The sequence below is a fragment of the Gracilinanus agilis genome, chromosome 2 (assembly GCF_016433145.1).
Source record: "Gracilinanus agilis isolate LMUSP501 chromosome 2, AgileGrace, whole genome shotgun sequence".
Classification (NCBI taxonomy): Eukaryota; Metazoa; Chordata; class Mammalia; order Didelphimorphia; family Didelphidae; genus Gracilinanus; species Gracilinanus agilis.
In genome coordinates, this window is record NC_058131.1 from 478,141,679 (window position 1) to 478,160,687 (window position 19,009).

The following is a 19,009-nucleotide window of genomic DNA, read 5'->3' on the forward strand; positions in this document are numbered from 1 at the left end:
TCTGAAAAAGATCTGGGTATTTTAGTGGACTGCAAGCTCCACAAATCAGCACTATGATATGACAGCCAAGAAAGCCAAAGTGATCTTGGGCTGGATTAATTTGGGCACAATTTCTAAAAAGAAAGACCACTGTTCATTTGTAAAGTGTCATACAAATGTGAACTTTTATTATCATAGTGGACTGTGTATATGTTTGTGGGAAATGATGCTTTCAATATTTAACAGTGTTAGTGTATTCAAAGCAGAACCAACACTAGTTTAATGCTGGGGAAAGAAACATCTCATTTTTCACTTAAGCATCAAACTTGCTGGACAAAAGTTTTCATGAATGGGAGGCAGCCCAGCTCATCAGAGAAAAAACTAGATTTGGCATCAGCATCTCAATGTCTTCTAAACCTGATTGTGCTGCTTCCTATCTGTATGACCTTGAGCAAAAGTTATTTAACTTCTTTAGACCTCAGTTTGCTCATCTGTAAAATGAATGGGGTTGGACTAGTTGATCTCTAAGGAATCTTCCATCTTAATCAATCAATAAACAGTTTTTAACTATCTATTATATGCCAGGAACTATGTTCAGCACTGAGGATACCAAAAAAATGCAAAAGATAGTTCTTGCTCTCAAGAAGCTCATAATCTGGGGGGGGGGGGGGAGGGAGGGAGAAAAATCACCAATCAAAGATTAATTAAGTTGCTACCATATGCCATTTGCTAAGGGCAAAAAGAAGCTTACACTCTAAGAGAGGAGACAACAAACAAAAAATAAATGAACAAGGTTTACATGTAATAAATAGGAAATTGTTAACAGAAGGAAGGCACTAGAATTAAGAGACATTGTGAAAGGTTTCCTGCAAAAAAAAATAGAATTTTAGTTAGAATTTAAGGGAAGCCAGGGAGATCAGTAAAGGGAATGGCATTCCAGGTATGGGGGCTAGCCAAAGAGAGAAGGCCAGTATCCAGCCAAAGGATTAAAGTGTCTCCTTCATCTAAAAATCTATGATCCCTTTGAATTCCTTCTGCTGGAATATGGTGTTGAGCAGCAACCATAGGACTATTACCCTCTCACTGATATTCAAATGCTCTTACCCCAGCACAGGTAGGAGAGAAATCAGGGGGAAGTAGAGACAAACTCCCTTTCCCTAATTCCTCCAATAATCATCTCCCAGAAGTCCATACCTGTATTTCCTGGATGCTCTCTTCTTCTTTGGCATCCACTTTCTTCTCAATCCCTTCACCTCTTAACAAGGCTTCCAATGTGGTACTTTCTGATGTGAATCCATCCTTTTTCAGAGGCAGGTCCACTTCTGAAAAGAAAAGAAAAACAGAACAAAACAGAAAAGGCTGTTAATCTTTTAGTAGTGCCTTTGGATAGTTGTGCAAAATGGAAGACAGCAGGGGCCCTCAACTAAAAAAGGAAAAGAGAAGACAGTCTCTAGAATGGCAGTAGTTTTCTCCAAGCACGGCCAAGAGGGAATTGTAAGAGAATAAGCATAATTAGAATCATAGGTTTAGAACCAGAAAGAACCTTAGAGGTCATTTATTAATATCCCATCCCCTGGCATTTTTGAAAAATAAGGAAACTGATGCCCTAACAAAGAAAAATAGCTTGCCTAAGTTCTCACACAGTAGTAAAAAGCAAAGCCAGGTTTTGAATCTTGACTCTGATTCCTTCCACTGTACCACACTGCCTCCTTTCTCTTCTCTCCAAGGATTTCTGACCTCACATATGCCTCCAAGGGATATAAGAAATTTATCAAGTAATACATGTAGTTTTGAAAATAATAATATAATTCTATTGAAGTTAAGTAACTTATTTTATTTTTATGTGCACATGTAAAACAAATTCTAGAATTTATTTTCCTTCATTTTGAATAGGAGGTACAAGAAGATTTCCTGAAAGCTATTTGATAGGGGACTAAAGCAAAAAGTTTGGAACTTCCTGCTTTAGACTTTCTTCAGATCCTTCATGTTTCTGTTTCAAGGTCCCAAATAAAATAGTAATCTAAAGTTAGATTATTGCCAAGAACAAAGGGAAGTTGAGGGCATCTAGGTGGCTCAGTAGATAGAGAACCAGGCTTAGAGACAGGAGGTCCTGGGTTCAAATGTAACCTCAGACACTTCCTAGCTTTATGACCCTGGGCAAATTCCCTTAATCCCCATTGCCTAACCCTTATTGTTCTTCTGCATTAGATCCAATGCACTGTATTGATTCTAAGACAGAGGTAAGGGTTTAAAAATAAAAATAATAATAAAGAGAAGTTAAGATCATAGTTAACATCTGACATTTTTACTTATACTTTCCTTCATGATATAATTCTAGTAATGATAATGTCACATTGTTGACAATTCATGGTTGTCACCCTATAAACACCAACCCAGATATTTTTACATCTTGGTTATCTAAGTCAACCCACCTTCTCAGTAGACTAGTAATTAAACACTGTGTCTCCACAGGGCATGAATTTCAGAAATTGGAGGTATAAGAAGATGAAAAAGCCAAGAAGCAAAATAAGCCCATATCATTCCAGCCCAACTTATCAAAACATAAAAGAAATCATAATTATCACAATTATGAGAACATCTAATGAGATTCATACAGCAGTTATTAACATTTGCAAAATGCTTTGCACACATTTTCTCATATGAAGAAACACTACCCATGTTAGGTAGGTATCACAGTTTAGAATTATCCCCATTTCGCAAAGGAGTAAGCTGAGATTTAAAGTTTAATGCCAAGAACAAAAGGAATTTGGGGAAGCTAGGTGGCTCAGTGGATTGAGAGTCAGACCTAGAGGCAGGAGATCCAGACTTCAAATTTGACCTCAGACACTTCCTGATTTGCTCAGAGTCAAATAGCTAGTGCCAAGGACGGGTTTTTAACTCAGGCCTTTCGGACTCCAAGTCCAATACTGCATTGATTATGCCAACCTATGTGGCAAAAATAAAAATAGGCAAAATAGTATATTAAAACTGATATGTGAGTTCTTTGATATTCTGACTTAAAAGTTTATGGCAGCATGTCACTTATTAATATAATTTTTCCTAATAGTGTTCATCTAATAGAATCAAATTAAATGTGACTATTTGTGTTTCCTGCTCATCACCCTGGAAGACATCATCCAAGGGCATTATTCTAGTTGACCTACAAAACCCAGGGGTTTCCAACCCTGCTGGTAAATAGCACTGGAGGTCAAAAAGAAAAGGCAACTGGTCTCCCTCTAATTTCTGTCAACAAGGGAAAAAGGAAAGCACTAGAATTAAGAGGGGTTGGAAAAGGCTTCTTATAAAAGATGGGATTTTAGGTAGGACTTAATGAAAGACAAGGGGCTCAGCATAGGGACTCCCCAGCATAGGGGGGAGTCCTGACCAAAATAAATATCAGAGCTAAGAAAAAAATATTATCAAAGCTAAGAAGGAAAAAATAGGTCTGAGATCTTACAGGATGTAAGTCTCGGTTAAGGACTCAAAGGATGAGGTCAAGCTCTAAGTCTTTTTTTATTTGTTTCTCTTTTTTGGTCTTCATGTGAATGAAAAGATTAACTAGTGCCTTAAGCCTACACATTTTCAGTTTAACACAAATCTCCCACACCGGGTGGCATGGTGGAGTAGACAGAGCACTGGACTAGGAGCTAGAAATCCTGGATTCTAATCTGAGTTCATCTCTCTCCCTGAGCCTCAGTTTCCTCATCTGACAAATTGGGGGGAATAAAGGAAGATTCAAGATATATACTGTACATAGTTGTTTATATAAAATGTTTTCTATATTTTAAATATATTATAAAGTATATATTCTAAATGAAATATTTCCTATAAAATGTTATGAATATAACAAACATACAGATCATAAAATTACTGGATGTCGAAACCCAACAATCATATATTGGAATGTTCAATGTAGACAAAAGTGGCTGGCACAGCTATCTGAGTAAACTAACTTCTATTCCAATATAGCCAGTGTCTCAACCTGACCCTGAATCAGATATGACAAGCTACCATGCTGCCTAGGGAGAAAACAATGAATCAACAAGTATCTATTAAGTATATTTTATGTGCCAGGCACAGTGTTATTCACTAAGGATACAGGTTCAACAAATTAAATAATTGCTACTCATAAAAGGTTTACGTTTTTTTCTTTCTTTTAAAATCCTTAGAACCTTATCTTAGAATTGATACTAAATATTCCTTACTAAATTCCAAGACAGAAGAGTTGTAAGGGCTAGGTAATTGCCCAAGGCCACACAGCTAGGAAGTATCAAAGGTGATGATGGCAAACCTGTGACAGGCATGTCAGCACTGACACATGTAGAAGTATGGGGCCACATGCCGAGGATGAAACATTTGCTGTAGTGTATGTAGTGTAGACACTCTGTGCACTATAGATGACAATTCTACCTATATTAATTTACCTATTTTGGTTTATTAAATACAGTTATATATTACAATTATACATTTTTGTTGTTTAAACTACAAATGTCACAGAATTATGGTGTTTTTTCTTGAAGTGACACATCACCCAAGTTATGCTTGGTTTTTTGGTGAATTTTGAAACACCAAGCTCAAAAGGTTGCCCATCACTGATCAAAGGTCAAATTTGAATCCAGGATCTCCCGTCTCCAGGTCTGGCTCTCTATGCACTGAGCCACCCAGTTTTCACTAGGGTTTATGTTCTAATCAGGGAGACAAATACTTGTAAGCATCTGTCTGTGTGTATGTGTATATATACACAAGGTAAACATAAAATAAATGGGAAAGAAGGAAACAAGCATGTATTAAGCACCTGCTATGTGGCAAGCAGTGCCCTAAGCATTTTGAAATATCAACTCATTTGATTTTCATAATAGTCCTGGTAGGTGGGTGCTATTATTATCCCCATTTTACAGTTGAGGAAGTTGAGGTAAACAGAGATTTAGTGACTTGCCCAGGGTCACACAGCTAGTAAGGATCAGAGACCAAATCTGAACTCAGGTCTTCCTGATTCCAGACCCAGCTCTCTATTCATGTGTACAAAGTAGATGAACACAAGGTAAGTTAGGAGACGAAAGAAAGCTAGTAATTAAGGGGGATCAGAATAGAATTCATGGAGAAGATAATATTTGAGCTGCATCTTAAAGGAAGAAAGTGAGTCTTTGAGGAGGCAGGAAGGAAAAAGCAGACAGGAGACTGGGAGTCCTGTATGAGGAATAGAGAGGCCAGTTTGACTGGATCACAAAGAGTAGGAGGAAGAGAGTAATATCTAATGAGGCTGGAGAGATAGTTTGGGGCCGGATTTTATTGGGCTTTAAAAGCTAAGCAGAGGAGTTTTTAGTTTATCCTAGAGGCAATAGGAAGCTGTTAGAGTTGGTTGAATAGGAAAGTCACATGGTCATATCTGTGCTTAGAGAAAATTACTTTGGCAGCAATGTGTAGGATGAACTGGAATGGGGAGAGATTTGAGCAGAAAGATCAATTAGGAGGCTGTTGCAATAATCTAGGAGATTGGTGATGAGGGCTGGAACTAAAGTGATAGCTGTGTGAGTTAAAAAAAACAGAGGGGTCAGATGTATTTGATGTTGTAAAGATAGAAGTGCAAGATCTGGCAACTTTATGAAATACGTGGGATGAAGGAGAATATGGAGTCAAGGTAATCCTGGAGTTACAAAATTGGAAGAATGGAAAGATAGCAGAGCTTTGGACAGAAATAGGGAGGTTTTGAAGAGGGGAGGGTCTATTGGGGAAAATGATGAGTTCAGACATGCTAAGTCTAAGTAGTTTTGGGAACATCCAGTTTAAATGTCCAGTAGGTAATTGGTGATCCAAGACCAAAGCTCAGGTAAAAAACTCAAGTTGAATACATAGATATGGGAATCATTGCCATAGAGAGAGGAGTTAAAGCATGGGAACTGATGAGGTAAAGCTCTCTTGATTTCATTTCTCAATCCATTTCTGGTTCTTAATATCTTCAAAGGAATGCCGCCATTTCGGCCTCTCCCAATTTTCAGAGATGAGCTAGAGGTTTAGACACTGAGCCCTACTTCTAGCTCCAAGGTTCAAAATGATCTATCTTAGCAGCCCAATCCTCCATCCCTCCTGCATGTCTTCACATCCAAGTCAGTGTTCACCCAAAACTTCTTACAAATATATAATATCATTAAGTGATATTTCCATGCAATGGTCATCAAAGGAAAGGAAAGAGCGTTGGACAACAAGATCCTCTACAGTTTTGATGTTCCGTAATTCTGTAACATTTGGAGACTCCCTTGGAAGCTTAGCTTTTTTTATTTAAAGTTGTTCCTGAAAACATTTATGTGAACACACAAACGTATACATACATACACTTATTTCAAGACTACCCTACCAATGTTATGTACATTTAAAATAGCATATATTTTATATATATAAAGAAAAAGAAAGAGAGACAGATATGGAGAGAGTCAGAGACAGACAAGGAGAGGGAGAGGGAGAGGGAGAGAGAGAGCTGGGAAGTCTCTCCTCTAATGAATTGGTGATGTTGAGCAAGACTCTCAAGCCTTTTCAGTGCTTTGGTCAACTAAGGCCATAAGTTATATAGGAGGTGCCAACCTACATTGGTAAATGGAGTTTTCTCACCCAGGAATATCCTTTACTAATGAAATCACAGGTCCAGTCCTTATATATTAGATGGATGAATGATCGATGGATGGATGGATGGATGGATGAATAGACATATATAGAGACAATAAAATGTATGTGTGTGTGTATATAAGCTATTTGGGTATATGAATGTGTATTATATATACACATATGTGGATACACATATAACTTACATAAATACATCTCGCTATTTATTTATTACTATAAGAATCATTTGCCCTTGCAGAGCAAAAGCAGTGGCCACTGGCCACCCAAGCCAGGAGCCTCACTGGGTCTGGTATTCAACCCTGTTTCCATTTCTAATTGGAAACAGAGAGACTTGTTGGGTGTGTTCCAGCACAATCCACCATACCAGAGACAGCTACTATGCAAAACAAAGCGACTAATTTCAAATTTTAAAAATAATAAACCCTCTTATACAAACATGAGTCAAGCCATATACAAAAGACTTGTCTCTTTAAAACAAATTGTAAAATACTCCATTAAATGCAGGAGCTCCTGATCAAGAATCTCTGTGTGTATATATATAGATACAAGCATGCATTCATATATACATATATATAGAAGATTGATTATTGATTACCCATATACATGTAGGAGACTGGTGATCAGTGATATATGTATGTGCAGACACACATGTATACATATAGGAGATTGATCATTGTCTTTGAACATATGTATGTAAGCATACATGAGTTTGTATATCAGGTTGGTTACATGTATGTTCTGGTGCTATATGCAAGCATGTAGACAGACATGTGCACATGTACACATATAAGGTTGGTGTTTAGCTCTACATCCATATATGTATATCTATACATATGAACATGTATGCATATATTCCTATAGGGGATTGATGATTGGTTAGACATATAGAAGCATACATATAGGAGGCTGGTGATTGGTTTTTATATATAATTGTATATATATTTCTATATCCACATACACACACCCATAAAGGAGACTGGTGATTGATGTATCAGCTATACCCACTGCCCATGTAGCACAGCCTGTAACCACAGGCTTTACACAAGCTACCTACGTGTGCCACCTAATTCACAGAAAGAAGAGCTACCACTGGGTGGCTGGAACCACTAAGCTCATTAACAGGATGTGGCAAGATCAGTCTTAAAGTGCACCATGGGAGCTCCTTGAGTAATTAAATCCCACGTCATTTAAAAATGCAAACACCACAGATGTCACACGCATAGAGAGCCCTAGCTCTTCTGCTTCCATCCTTTCTTTTTTCCACAGCTCAGGGTGCAGGCCTGGGAACCCGAAAGTCATATAAGGATTATAATAATATATGCCATATAAGAAACAGATTAAGACAGCTCTTCTTTGGGGAAATATACAGAGAGGAGAGCTGTCTGTTAGCTGTCGAGTTTCCAAGAGATACCATCGTTCGGAATCCTGTGCTCTGCCAACAGACAGACTGCCCCAAGGGAAATTGTGGTGAAACACCCAGACAAGGCGCATCCATCCGTCCATCCATCATGTGCTCTCTCTGTGACTCAGGGGCACAGAGATAGAGTTATAGTGTAAAGGGGGAGGGGGATGGAGAGGGAATGCCTTAAACAATGGAAGAAAATCCTATTGCTTAAATGATTGGAGTGAGTTGTGTATGTGTGTGTGTATACATATATATATACATGTATGCGTATGGATATAAAATAGGAGGGGGAGGAGGTGGGAGATGAGATAAAGAGATCCCTCCCCCACCAACCCCCTTATATTTTGTTGAACATACAAAAAAGGAGGCATGTCCCTTTCTGGTTGTAATTCTGAGACGCCCATTTCAGAGTGCTTTCTTGAATTTACACATCACCTTTCACAAAGGAGCAAAGGAACTTAGAGGTCATTATCTCATTCTCCCATATCAGATTCCCTGTGAAGAAAAAAGGGAGCTGGTTTTGTTATCTCTCGCTTCACAGAAGGGAAAAACTGGGGCCCAGAAAGGTTATGTCATAAGACAATGGCTGAACCAGGAATAGAAGCGGTCAGTTGACTGCTCACCCAGGCTCCATCTTCTTAGTCACTACCTCTCTTTTGTTATTCTTAAAGCTGAATAGTGATGGTACACAGACTTTTCTCTAAGGCCATACAACTCATATTTCTGAATGTGATCCTCTCCCCACCCCCTACTTTCTTATTTATTTTGCCATTCTACATGAGGGAAGTGCTTTCTCAATACTTCACATTGCTTTCCTCTGTAACAAGATACTGGATATGCATCCATTCTCCCCTCATCTCCAACTCTGAAATGGATGCTCAGGGATATGCTTCATCACCCAAAGGTCTGTTATACAAATATGCCCCTGGAGGGTTAATATGAGACCACTCAGTTCATTTTACCAATGGCCTGAGCCACAGGAAAACACCCAAAGTATCAAAGCAAACTAACCACTAAACTAATTTTGGGGCCAATCAAATGAAGCAAAGGAACAAATTGTGTAATGGGGGGATGACTTAGCCAACCTGGGCTCAGATCTTAAAGGATGGACAAAGACTAAGACAGGGGTGAGGACAGGGGTAGGAGATGGAAGACAAGGTTACAGAAGACAGAAAGGACAAATGTAAAAAATGGCTCATAGAATAAGTTGTGGTCCTCTTCCTCCTTCTGAATTAAATTAACCTTCCTGAGGAAGAAAAAAAAGTACTTGTCTCCTAAATTTTCTAACCCCATCCCAATGGACATGATGGAAGATAGTCTCCCCTAGACTGAAAGCACTAGAACATACCAATGGAGAACAGAGTGGGAAGTTTCAGTCAAGAAATGCGAGAGGATAATAAAAAGGCACAGCCAGTTTGGCAGGGTATAGAGCATCCAAGGTCAGGCAATCAATACACATAGCAGTCTTCATGACTCAAATCCATCTACCTCAGGCAACACTAGAATAAACTTTGAAAGAGATCATGGAAGAATCACAGTGACAGAAGGGCTAGTTTTGGGACATAGGTCACGGGTGAGAAGTATCCATACCCTGGGGACCAAAACTAAGTTCTGACATATCAGAACAGGAACAAGGACAACTGTTGCCACAGAACAAAGTAACATCAATTGGTTAATGGTGGAAAAAAAAATTTTGTTGTATAAAGGCAATGGAAGAATGTTGTGATGTATGAAGTAATGAATATAAGGAATTCTGAAAAACATGGAAAGATCTGTGTGAATCCGTGCAGAGCAAAATAAACCACCAAAGGACAATGTATACAAGATCCAAACTGATACAAATTAAAAGACCACTAAAAGGAAACCCAATTCTGAGAAAATAAAAAAAACCAGTAATGGTCTCAGAGAACAGAAAATGAAACATAACAACCTCTTCTCACTAGAGAGATAGAAGGAAAATGTTGGCCATGCTATCAGATATGGTCACAGATGTCAAATGATTTAACTGCCTTTCTTTGTTACAAGCGAAGGTTCAATTTAGAGGAGCAGATACAGGGACGTTTCCAAAAATGACTGCCATGTAAAAACAAATCCAAAAGATCAATAAAATTTATTTTTAAAAATAAAAGGAAAGAGCTATTCTGAGTCTCAAAGAGATCGGTTTGTATCAAGAGAAAAGATACAAATAAACTAAAGTTGCATAGATACTCAGAAAGAGAGGGAAACTGGAGGAAAAAAGAAATAAAAAGCAAGAAATAGGAAAAAAGATGAGTTAAAATAAAGTGGGGCGGGGGCAATATGTTAGTAGGCAAAACTTCCAAGTCCATTGAAATGTTTATAGAAGCTAGAGCAAAAAGAATAGGTCCTGCATCCTATAAATCACCCTGAACTGAGTCCTCTAAACAAAGATAATGCAAGACATGCTGCTACTAAAAACCAGTTGCAATTTAGGGGAGTATAGTAAGCTTGCCTCAGATTTGGTGTTATTGTTCCTTAGCATTTGAAATATGCTTTAGACAAAAAGACATCCTCTTTCCATGCCAGGATTGCTTTCTAGTCAGTTAGCCAAGTAGCACTCTCCAGGTACTTACTAAATGCCAAGCAACATGCTAAGTGCTGAAGACACAAAAAGAACAGAAAACATGGACCATGACCTCAAAGACCTCACCTTCTAATAGGGGAGACAACATGGCAGTTAACTAAATTCATACAAGATTCATATACTATCAGCCGAAGGTAATCTCAGAGAGAAGAAAACAGCAGTGTGGAGAGGGGAACTAGAAGGCCTGGTATGAACTAAATTTTGAAAGAATCCAGGAGGCAGGGATGAAGGAGAGTCTTACAGACATGAGGGACATACTGAGTTAAGAAAGCAAACTAAACCACAGTAACCTCAGATGTTATGGATTTGAAATTACTGTCCCTGAGGGCATGGGGCAAGGTAAGAGAGATAATATAATAACAATGATGATTATGAAGACAATAATAATTGTAATAATATAGCATAAATGTAATATTACATTATAAAATAAACATATAATAATGTGCTCTACATAGAATATAAATACCATATGATATTTCTATTGAACTGTATCATTTACAAATTATTTTCAAATACTTGACTTCATTTGATCCCTACATAAAATCCCTTATGTGACATCTCTAGTGACATCCCTATATCACTGAGGTAGAAAAGGTGGATGACAGTCCCCTTGTTGGAGAAGAAATGGGTTCAAGGGGAAGTTAAATGAATTGCCCAAGTTTATACTGTAAGTGCTGGTTGTTGTCCCTCATACTCAAAGAGGAACAAAATGACATCACTGGTGATATCTTTTGACTTGTGCATAAATTGAGTTTAAATGAGGCAGAGTTGTACAGTCACCAGCTTCGTTCTTTCTTCCAGAATCATAGAAATCAAAAGACAAAAATCAAGCCAGTTGGTAATGGCCCCGGATGCAATGTTTAACCAAGTTCTAAGTACTCTACAGTGCCTATTTCCGTGATCTTCATGGCTGTTGGAACAAATTATTCTCATCCATCCCTCCTACCAGGGGAAGTCATCACATGCTAGGATAGATATCCCCCTGACTCACCAAACACTATTAAAGAACTTAGGCATCCTCATCCTGGGACATTTCTGTACCAGCATACTGAAGGTATTTGATGAGGGCAGCCCAGGATCACACCAGGAAATAGCAGCCAAGGCAGCTGAACTGACATTGAAAACAATACAATACAATAAACATTTATTAAGCACCTATAGTCATGAAGCCTTGCAATAAGCACTTGAGATCCAATTAATAAAAAGAAAAATAGTCCCTGCTCTCAAGAAACTTACCATCTAAAGAAGGAGACAACATGTAAAAGGAGACAGGAAGGAGGAGAACAGGATACTGGGGATACCTACTGAGTGGAGAGGGAAATGGGTAGGGAATCTTGTGGCATGGAATTGAATAAAGGTAGGGCAGTAGTTGCAGAGTGGAGTGATCTGAAAATTCTGTTTCTACCCTCTAAAAAGGGGAGACATTGGGATGATTTTGGTACTCTTCCCTCCAACCTTCCAATCCAAGGGAAGAGAAGGCTGAGAGAGGGAGTCAGTCAAGGCTTGACTGAGCAGTATAATGATGAGTTTAGAAGTAATGAGTATCCTGGATGGGCCATCTGGTTACCTAGAGCTGAAATCAGGCAGGGCATCAGATGTAGGATGAAATAAAAGGGAATGTGGTCTGGGGAACTTGAGCAAGAGGTTGGGGATATTGACTCTGGGTCAGTTGCCAAAGAAGAGCTTCCCATTTCTCTGGTTTGCTTTCCTCACCTTTAAAATGGGAATGTGCTATGACCTCCCTCCACCCCGATGAATATGTGGCTTGGCCACATCATACTCAGCAAACTTGAAACTCTTAGAGAGAGCTTTTTCTTTAAAATACATGGGAAAACACAGGCTCAACAGTATGCAAAATATTCAATACAACCCAACCTTTCACATGTCTTTCTGTTATCCTTAATTCTTCACCATGACCTTTGCAGAAACTAAAGAAGTCCTGAGAAACTATATGAGATAGCTAGGTGGGATGATCAATAGAATGCTGGAGTAGGAGTCAGAAATGAGTTCAAATCTGGCCTCAGACACTTCTTAGCTATGTGACCCTGAGCAAATCACTGAGCTCCATCTGCCTCAGTTTCCTCAACTAAGAAATAAGGATAATCATAGTATCTACTTCCAGGGTGGTGTAAGGAAAAAATGAGACAATATTTACAAAACACTTTGTAAGCCTTAAAGTGCTATATTAGTGATAGCTATTATTATTTATTGTTACTAATCCCCATCTCCATGCCTGTTCCCCTCTCACCTCCTTTACTAAAGCCATGGCAACAACAGAAGGTTCATCCCTGAATAAATTATGGAAGGCAGAAGGGGGGAGATGGAATCGCCTGCATGTCTCTCCCCCTGCTCCCCGAATAATGAGACCAACTCAAGCTGGAGAAGCTGCTGTGCCAAGATTGATGGCTGCAGACTCTGACACTGCAGTAAAGAGATAAATGACTGGTCATTTCCCCTTGATGCACTTGGAGGAATCTATCCTCCCAGCCGTACCAAGCTCAGCCAAGTCCCACTCCAAGAGACAGATAAATACTGACAGATGAGGGGTGTGGATGATGAGGGGTGGGGGGAGGGAATGTCTGAGTGTCCTTCTCCTACAGAAGGGCATAGCTAGATTCCTCTGCAGGCCAGTAGAAGGTCATGTTGTCCATTCGCCACCACCTGGCTATAGGATTTGCTAGTTCTCTTCTTTGCCTTCCTCCAGTTCCCCCTCCCCCAGCTTTAGTCAGCATCCATAGTAGAACAGAGGGAAGATGTGGGGGTTTGGGGGAGGGCAAAGCAGTTTGACAAGCCCATCAATCTCAGGATACATACTTGGCACATCAGTGTTCCTTAAGTTGCTCCTCAGCTGGGAGGGCGTTGGAGGGGTGAGGGGATGTTTTGAGATGAAAAGAAATCACTAGTAATATCAGAGAACAAATGGTGGGGAAAGACAGTGGGCTGGAGACTATTAGAATGTAGGGCATGTACCAAAGTGGTAGGAAACTAATTAAGATGCAGAGTTTTCAAAAACAGGGGAACTTGGATGAAGCCTATTCCCATCTGCAGTGTTTGGATTTGACTAGGGATTGGAGCAGTTGGTGGGGCAAGGCAGTCAGTTTACTCCTCCTTTTACTTAGGGAGATAGTCAGGACTACTATCAGAATACAGAAGATCCATACCTTATCTTATCTATCTTTGCATTGTCCCCAATGCCTAGGATCTTGTTTTGAATATAATACCACTTAAGAAATGTTTCTTGAATGAACACATGCCTTCAACATGGCAGAATTCTGAGATGGCATCATCACAAATCTCAGAAGCCATCTAGTCTAGAGGTAGCTAGGTACTACAGAGGATAAAGTACCAGACTCAGACTAAGAAAGTTCTGGGTCCAAATATAGCCTAAGGTATTTGCTAGCCTTGTGCCCTATCTTAAACTGTCTCCGTTTTATAATCTGTAAACGGAGGAGGTTGGATTCAGTGGTATCTAAGGTCCTTCTAAGCTCTAGATCCTAAGAAACTCTGACCTACGCTTACAGTAGGACCGTGCTGCAAAGTATCCCCAGATGATCAACCAGCCTTTGCCTAACATTTTCCAATGACAGAAAACTTGCTATAGCCCAAGACAACATATTCTGGTTTTAGACAACTTGTTAAGAAGGTCTTCTTTATATTGAATCAAAATCCGCCTCCATGTTGCTTCTACCCATTGTTCCTAGTTTTGCCAACTGAGCCAAGAGGAATAAGTCCAATCCTTCTATACCAGCTCTTCAGATATTCAATGACAATTTTCATGTTCCCCTTTAGTCTCCCTTTAACCAGGCTAAAAATTCCCAGTTCCTTCAAACAATCACTACTTAGATTAGATGAGAGATGGGAGCAGTAGAATTGAGGAAAAGCCAAAGGGAATATTGGCAAATAGTCAACCTGACCATCCTTCTTGACCAAAAGAGAAGTCTGGCTGTGTCTTTCTAAGAGAGGATACAGAGAGCCCCCAACTGTCACTTCATGACATGGTTTCCAGTATCCTCACTACCCTAATTACCTTCCTCTAGATGTACTTTAGTTTTTTGACATACTAATACTCCATAAGATCAATGATTTCTTCAACATAGGTTGAGGAAGTCAAAAGATACATATTCCAACTCACCCAGGCCTACCTAGCCTATGTGATCCTCATCTATGTCCTCTCACGAATTCACTACAGAAGGTGCCACTTACCCCCAATATTGTGGGGATAACAATGGAGCACCCAGGATGTCCATCAATTGTCGCCCACTACATGTGAGGAACTCATCTTTTCCCCCCCACAGGTACATTTTTCTCTGCTGACATCTCTCATACCACTTTTTCTGTGTAATTTCTCATTTCTAACATCCCACAGCCAGCTTAGGCCCACCACATGCCTCCCTATTGCTCTTCAGAGACGATAGCATTCCATGACTCACAACTATATGGCATCATCAAAAGAAAAATGGCATTATAAAAATGGGTCTTTGTTTCAGAGGAAACTTAGAATCATTAAAAGCACCACATAATTTCCCCAAAGCAATTCAGCTCATTCTCTGTCTCTTATTCATTCTGGGCCCAGCTCATTATCCATTTGCATTGTCTGTCCTAGATATATGTACTGATGGATGAGTTCTATAGATTGTCCATCTAATTCTATGTCACAGCCTGGACAAGAAGCATTCTTCAACTAGGGTTTTTCCTGTGCAAACAATTAGGCCAAACTCTTTTGAATAATGAGAAGGCCCTGCAATGTTCCAGGGAATGATGCAATCATGATAATCACATTTGCAAATGAGCATCAGGAAGACCTCACCTCCTGTATGGAATTCCTCTATAGAGGCAATCATCTCTGAAGAGCATCCTTCTCCTTTTTTTATGCCTTGTTTATTATTAAAAATCTGGGGCTCCCACAAAGCTATCTCTATTGTTACATCTTTCAAGATATCTTGTATGATTTTGACATATGCTTAGGAGACACCTTGTTGGCAGAGTCTTTGAGACAGCATTTTGCTCAACTGAATAAATTTTTTATTTTCAACAAACAATAAATACATTCAGATCTTGTATTCTCTACATGTTTTCCATCAATAGTGTTATTGTCAAGATACAGTCTGTTGTGAAATATAGTTTGCAAAATCTGCTTATTCCTTTCTAATGATTTTATCAAATATGCCCTCAATGGTTGTATAGGTTATTCTCATTAAAAAGTATATGGCTGCTGTGGTAAAATTGAATGTAATGGACTTCTGTACTAGCAGCAATGCAATGACCCAGGACAATTCTGAGAGATTTATGGAAAAGAAACGCTACCCACATTCAGAGGAAGAACTACAGGAGTGGAAACACAGAAGAAAAACAACTGCTTGAACACATGGGTTGATGCAGACATGATTGGGGATGTAGACTCGAAATGACCACACCAATGCAACTATCCATAATATGTAAATAAGTCTTAATTGATGACACATGTTAAAATCAGTGGAAATGCATGTTGGCTATGGGGGGGGTGAAGGGGAAAGTAAAAACATGACTCATATAACCATAGAAAATTTTTCTAAAAAAATGAAATATTTAAATAATAAAATAATAAAAATAAAAAAATAAAAAGTATATGGATGAAAAAATTAACAAATAGCCATAATTATCTCCTCTCTTTTTTAGAGTAATATAAGTTTTAATATTTTTCCCATGTCCTTACATATTACCCTCTTTTTTGTACCTTCTTAAAATATGGTACCAAAAGCCACTTAGAAGTCACTTTCTCACCTGTAAGGTATTTTCTATTCTGACTCATTTGCTTAAATTAAATTCTACCATTTTGATCTTCCTAGGTGAGTTGGTCTTTGATACTGAAATCACTTATGTCTATTCCCTCCTACGTATTTGGGTTCCATGGCCTAGGACACATATCCAACAAAAATGTTCTATCCAACAAGGAGCCTAGGCCACATATTTTTTAAAGAATACTTTTCATGGTTTCATCAAGAACTTTCTGGGTTTCTCCTAAGAAACATACTTCCTAGTTTGGAGTATTAATTCCCAAATTATTAAAAAGATATAATATCAATCCTGAACAATATAGATCAAGTACTTTGAAACTGAAAAGTTCCCAACAGATTGCAACAAACTCTGTTGGAATCAGAAGCTACAAGAAAAATTTGTCTCATGACTCTTTTGTTGCTGTTTTTAAGAAAATTAAAGTCTTTTTCTCCCACCAGGAATCAGCTGGTTTCCATTCATTCTGTATGTATTTCTCCAACATCTTTTGGTGGATATTTCCAATCCTCTTTTATTTCTCCACATATTGAGGAAAGAGGAGAGATACATTACTGAAAAAAAGCCTAGAAAAGTCTCAGAATTGGAACTATGTCCCCCCAAGTTCTGTATGTGACATAAGATGTAACCTTTGTTCATGTATGTTAGGCAAGTGTTGGATATAAAGACAAAAATGAAACTGTACCTGTTCTAAAGAGCTTATAAACTTGGGAAGGAGAGGAGATGACAAAATATCACAGGTGAGTAAACACTATAAATATTATATATATATATATATACACACATATGTAACTATATGTATGCTTGTATTGTATATTTAGGTACGTTGCATAAGTGTATTTGTTTGTATGTTTTAGAGAATGAAATGGCAAACCACTCCATTTCTTTGCCAAGAAAATCCCAAGGACAGTATTGGCATGCAAAGTCAGTTATGACTGAACAATAACAATATGTATATTTATACATACAGAGTCACAGGAGAGGGGCGCTAACATCTGTGGAAATAAGAAAGAGCCTCATGGTTCTTCATAGTTCTTGAGTAGAGCCTTCAAAGAAACCAAGAACATGATGGTGAAGAGAAAAATACATTCTCGCCAGGAGATTCAGCATTGCCCAAAAGCACAGAATGGGCGATGGAATGGCATGTGTAGAAAACAGAAAGGGAGCCAGTTTGGGCTGGAATTTAGAACACAAGAAAGAAGTAATATTGAATATAACTAGAAAGATAGGCTTGATTCGGATTGTGAAGGGTTTTCTATGACAAGTACAGGAGTTTCTGTTCTATCCTAGAAACCACAGGGAAGCATTAGAGCTTCTCAAGCAGAGAAGTGACCTCATTAGCTATGCTTTAGGCATATCATTTTGGCAGCTCTGGGTGGATTAGAAGAAGATGGACTTGAGGTACAGAGACCAAAGGAGAGCAATAAATGATGGTGGTCTAAACCAGGAGGGAACAGTTATAAGCGATATTACAGATGTTGGACCAATAAGACTTGGCAATTGATTGAATTTGGGAATGGTGGGGTAGGGGTGAAGAAGTATAAAGAGTAGGGAATAGCTCTGAGGTTGAGAATTTAGGTAGTTGGAAAGATAGTGGTGCCCTTGAAAGAAATAGGGGAGTTAGAAAGAGCACTGGGTTTGGGGAAGAAAACCTGAATCATAAAATACTATTTTCTCTTATTTGTCCAAGTACAAAATACAGTGAATACTAGGCTGAGTCATTTAGCAAGTGTAATAATCCAAACCATAAGGACTAATTGGTTAGTCACTAAAATTAATTTTGTTAAAACTAACTAAATTTAACTTTATTTAAATTAATTATTAAAATTAATAAAGACCTTAGGTAGGGGCAGGTAGGTTGCTCAGTGGATAGAGAGCCAGGCCTAGAAAGGGGAGGTCTGGATACAAACCTGACCTCAGATACTTCCTAGCTGTGTGACCCTGGGCAAGTCACTTAACCCTCACTGCCTAGCCCTCACCACTCTTTTGCCTGGGAACCAGCACATAGTATTGATTCTAAGATAGACGATAAGGTTGTGTTTTTTTTTTAAGACTTCAGGCAACAATGGGAATATTTCTAAAGTACAAATGCTCACGCTGAAAATTTAACAATTGGCTCAGACAGGTTCAAGCTTGCTTCAGTACACCAGTGCCCCACTTCTAATCCTAACCAACACCTCCCTCTTCAAATACAAAATGGAATACAGAAGACAATGTAATTTGGTAGAAAGAATAATGGATTTGAAATCAGAAAAACTGGTTTTGAGTCTAGACTCTAAAACTACCTGTGTAATTTTAGGAGAAATTCATTGCACTTCTCTGTGTCTATCAGTTTCCTTATCTTTTAAATAATGAGGATTAGCTACATGATTTCTAAGACCCCCAGGCCTATGATCCTATAGCATTTATTATTTTAACTCTTGCCTTTCATCCTAACTCTCACTATTCATACTTAGTATTGGTTCCAAGACAGAAGAGAGCTACGGGCTTGGCAATTGGGGCTAAATGACTTGCCCAGGATCACATAGCTAGGAAATGTTTGGGGTCATATTTGAACCCAGGATCTCTCATCTCCAGGCCTAGCTCTTTATCCACTGAGACATCCACTGCCCCCTCCTATAGTATTTCTAAAATGACCT

The 19,009-nt window shown here is 38.7% G+C and overlaps 1 protein-coding gene across 1 annotated transcript in view; it reads right to left on the reverse strand.

The window, feature by feature from the left end:
* The window catches only part of DPF3 (double PHD fingers 3), a 414,482-nt gene that overhangs the window by 172,612 nt on the left and 222,861 nt on the right, over positions 1-19,009 (reverse strand). Inside the window, exon 4 of the mRNA XM_044659971.1 lies at positions 1,174-1,301. Coding sequence (XP_044515906.1) covers positions 1,174-1,301 — 128 coding nt within the window. The remainder of the gene's footprint in view (positions 1-1,173; positions 1,302-19,009) is intronic.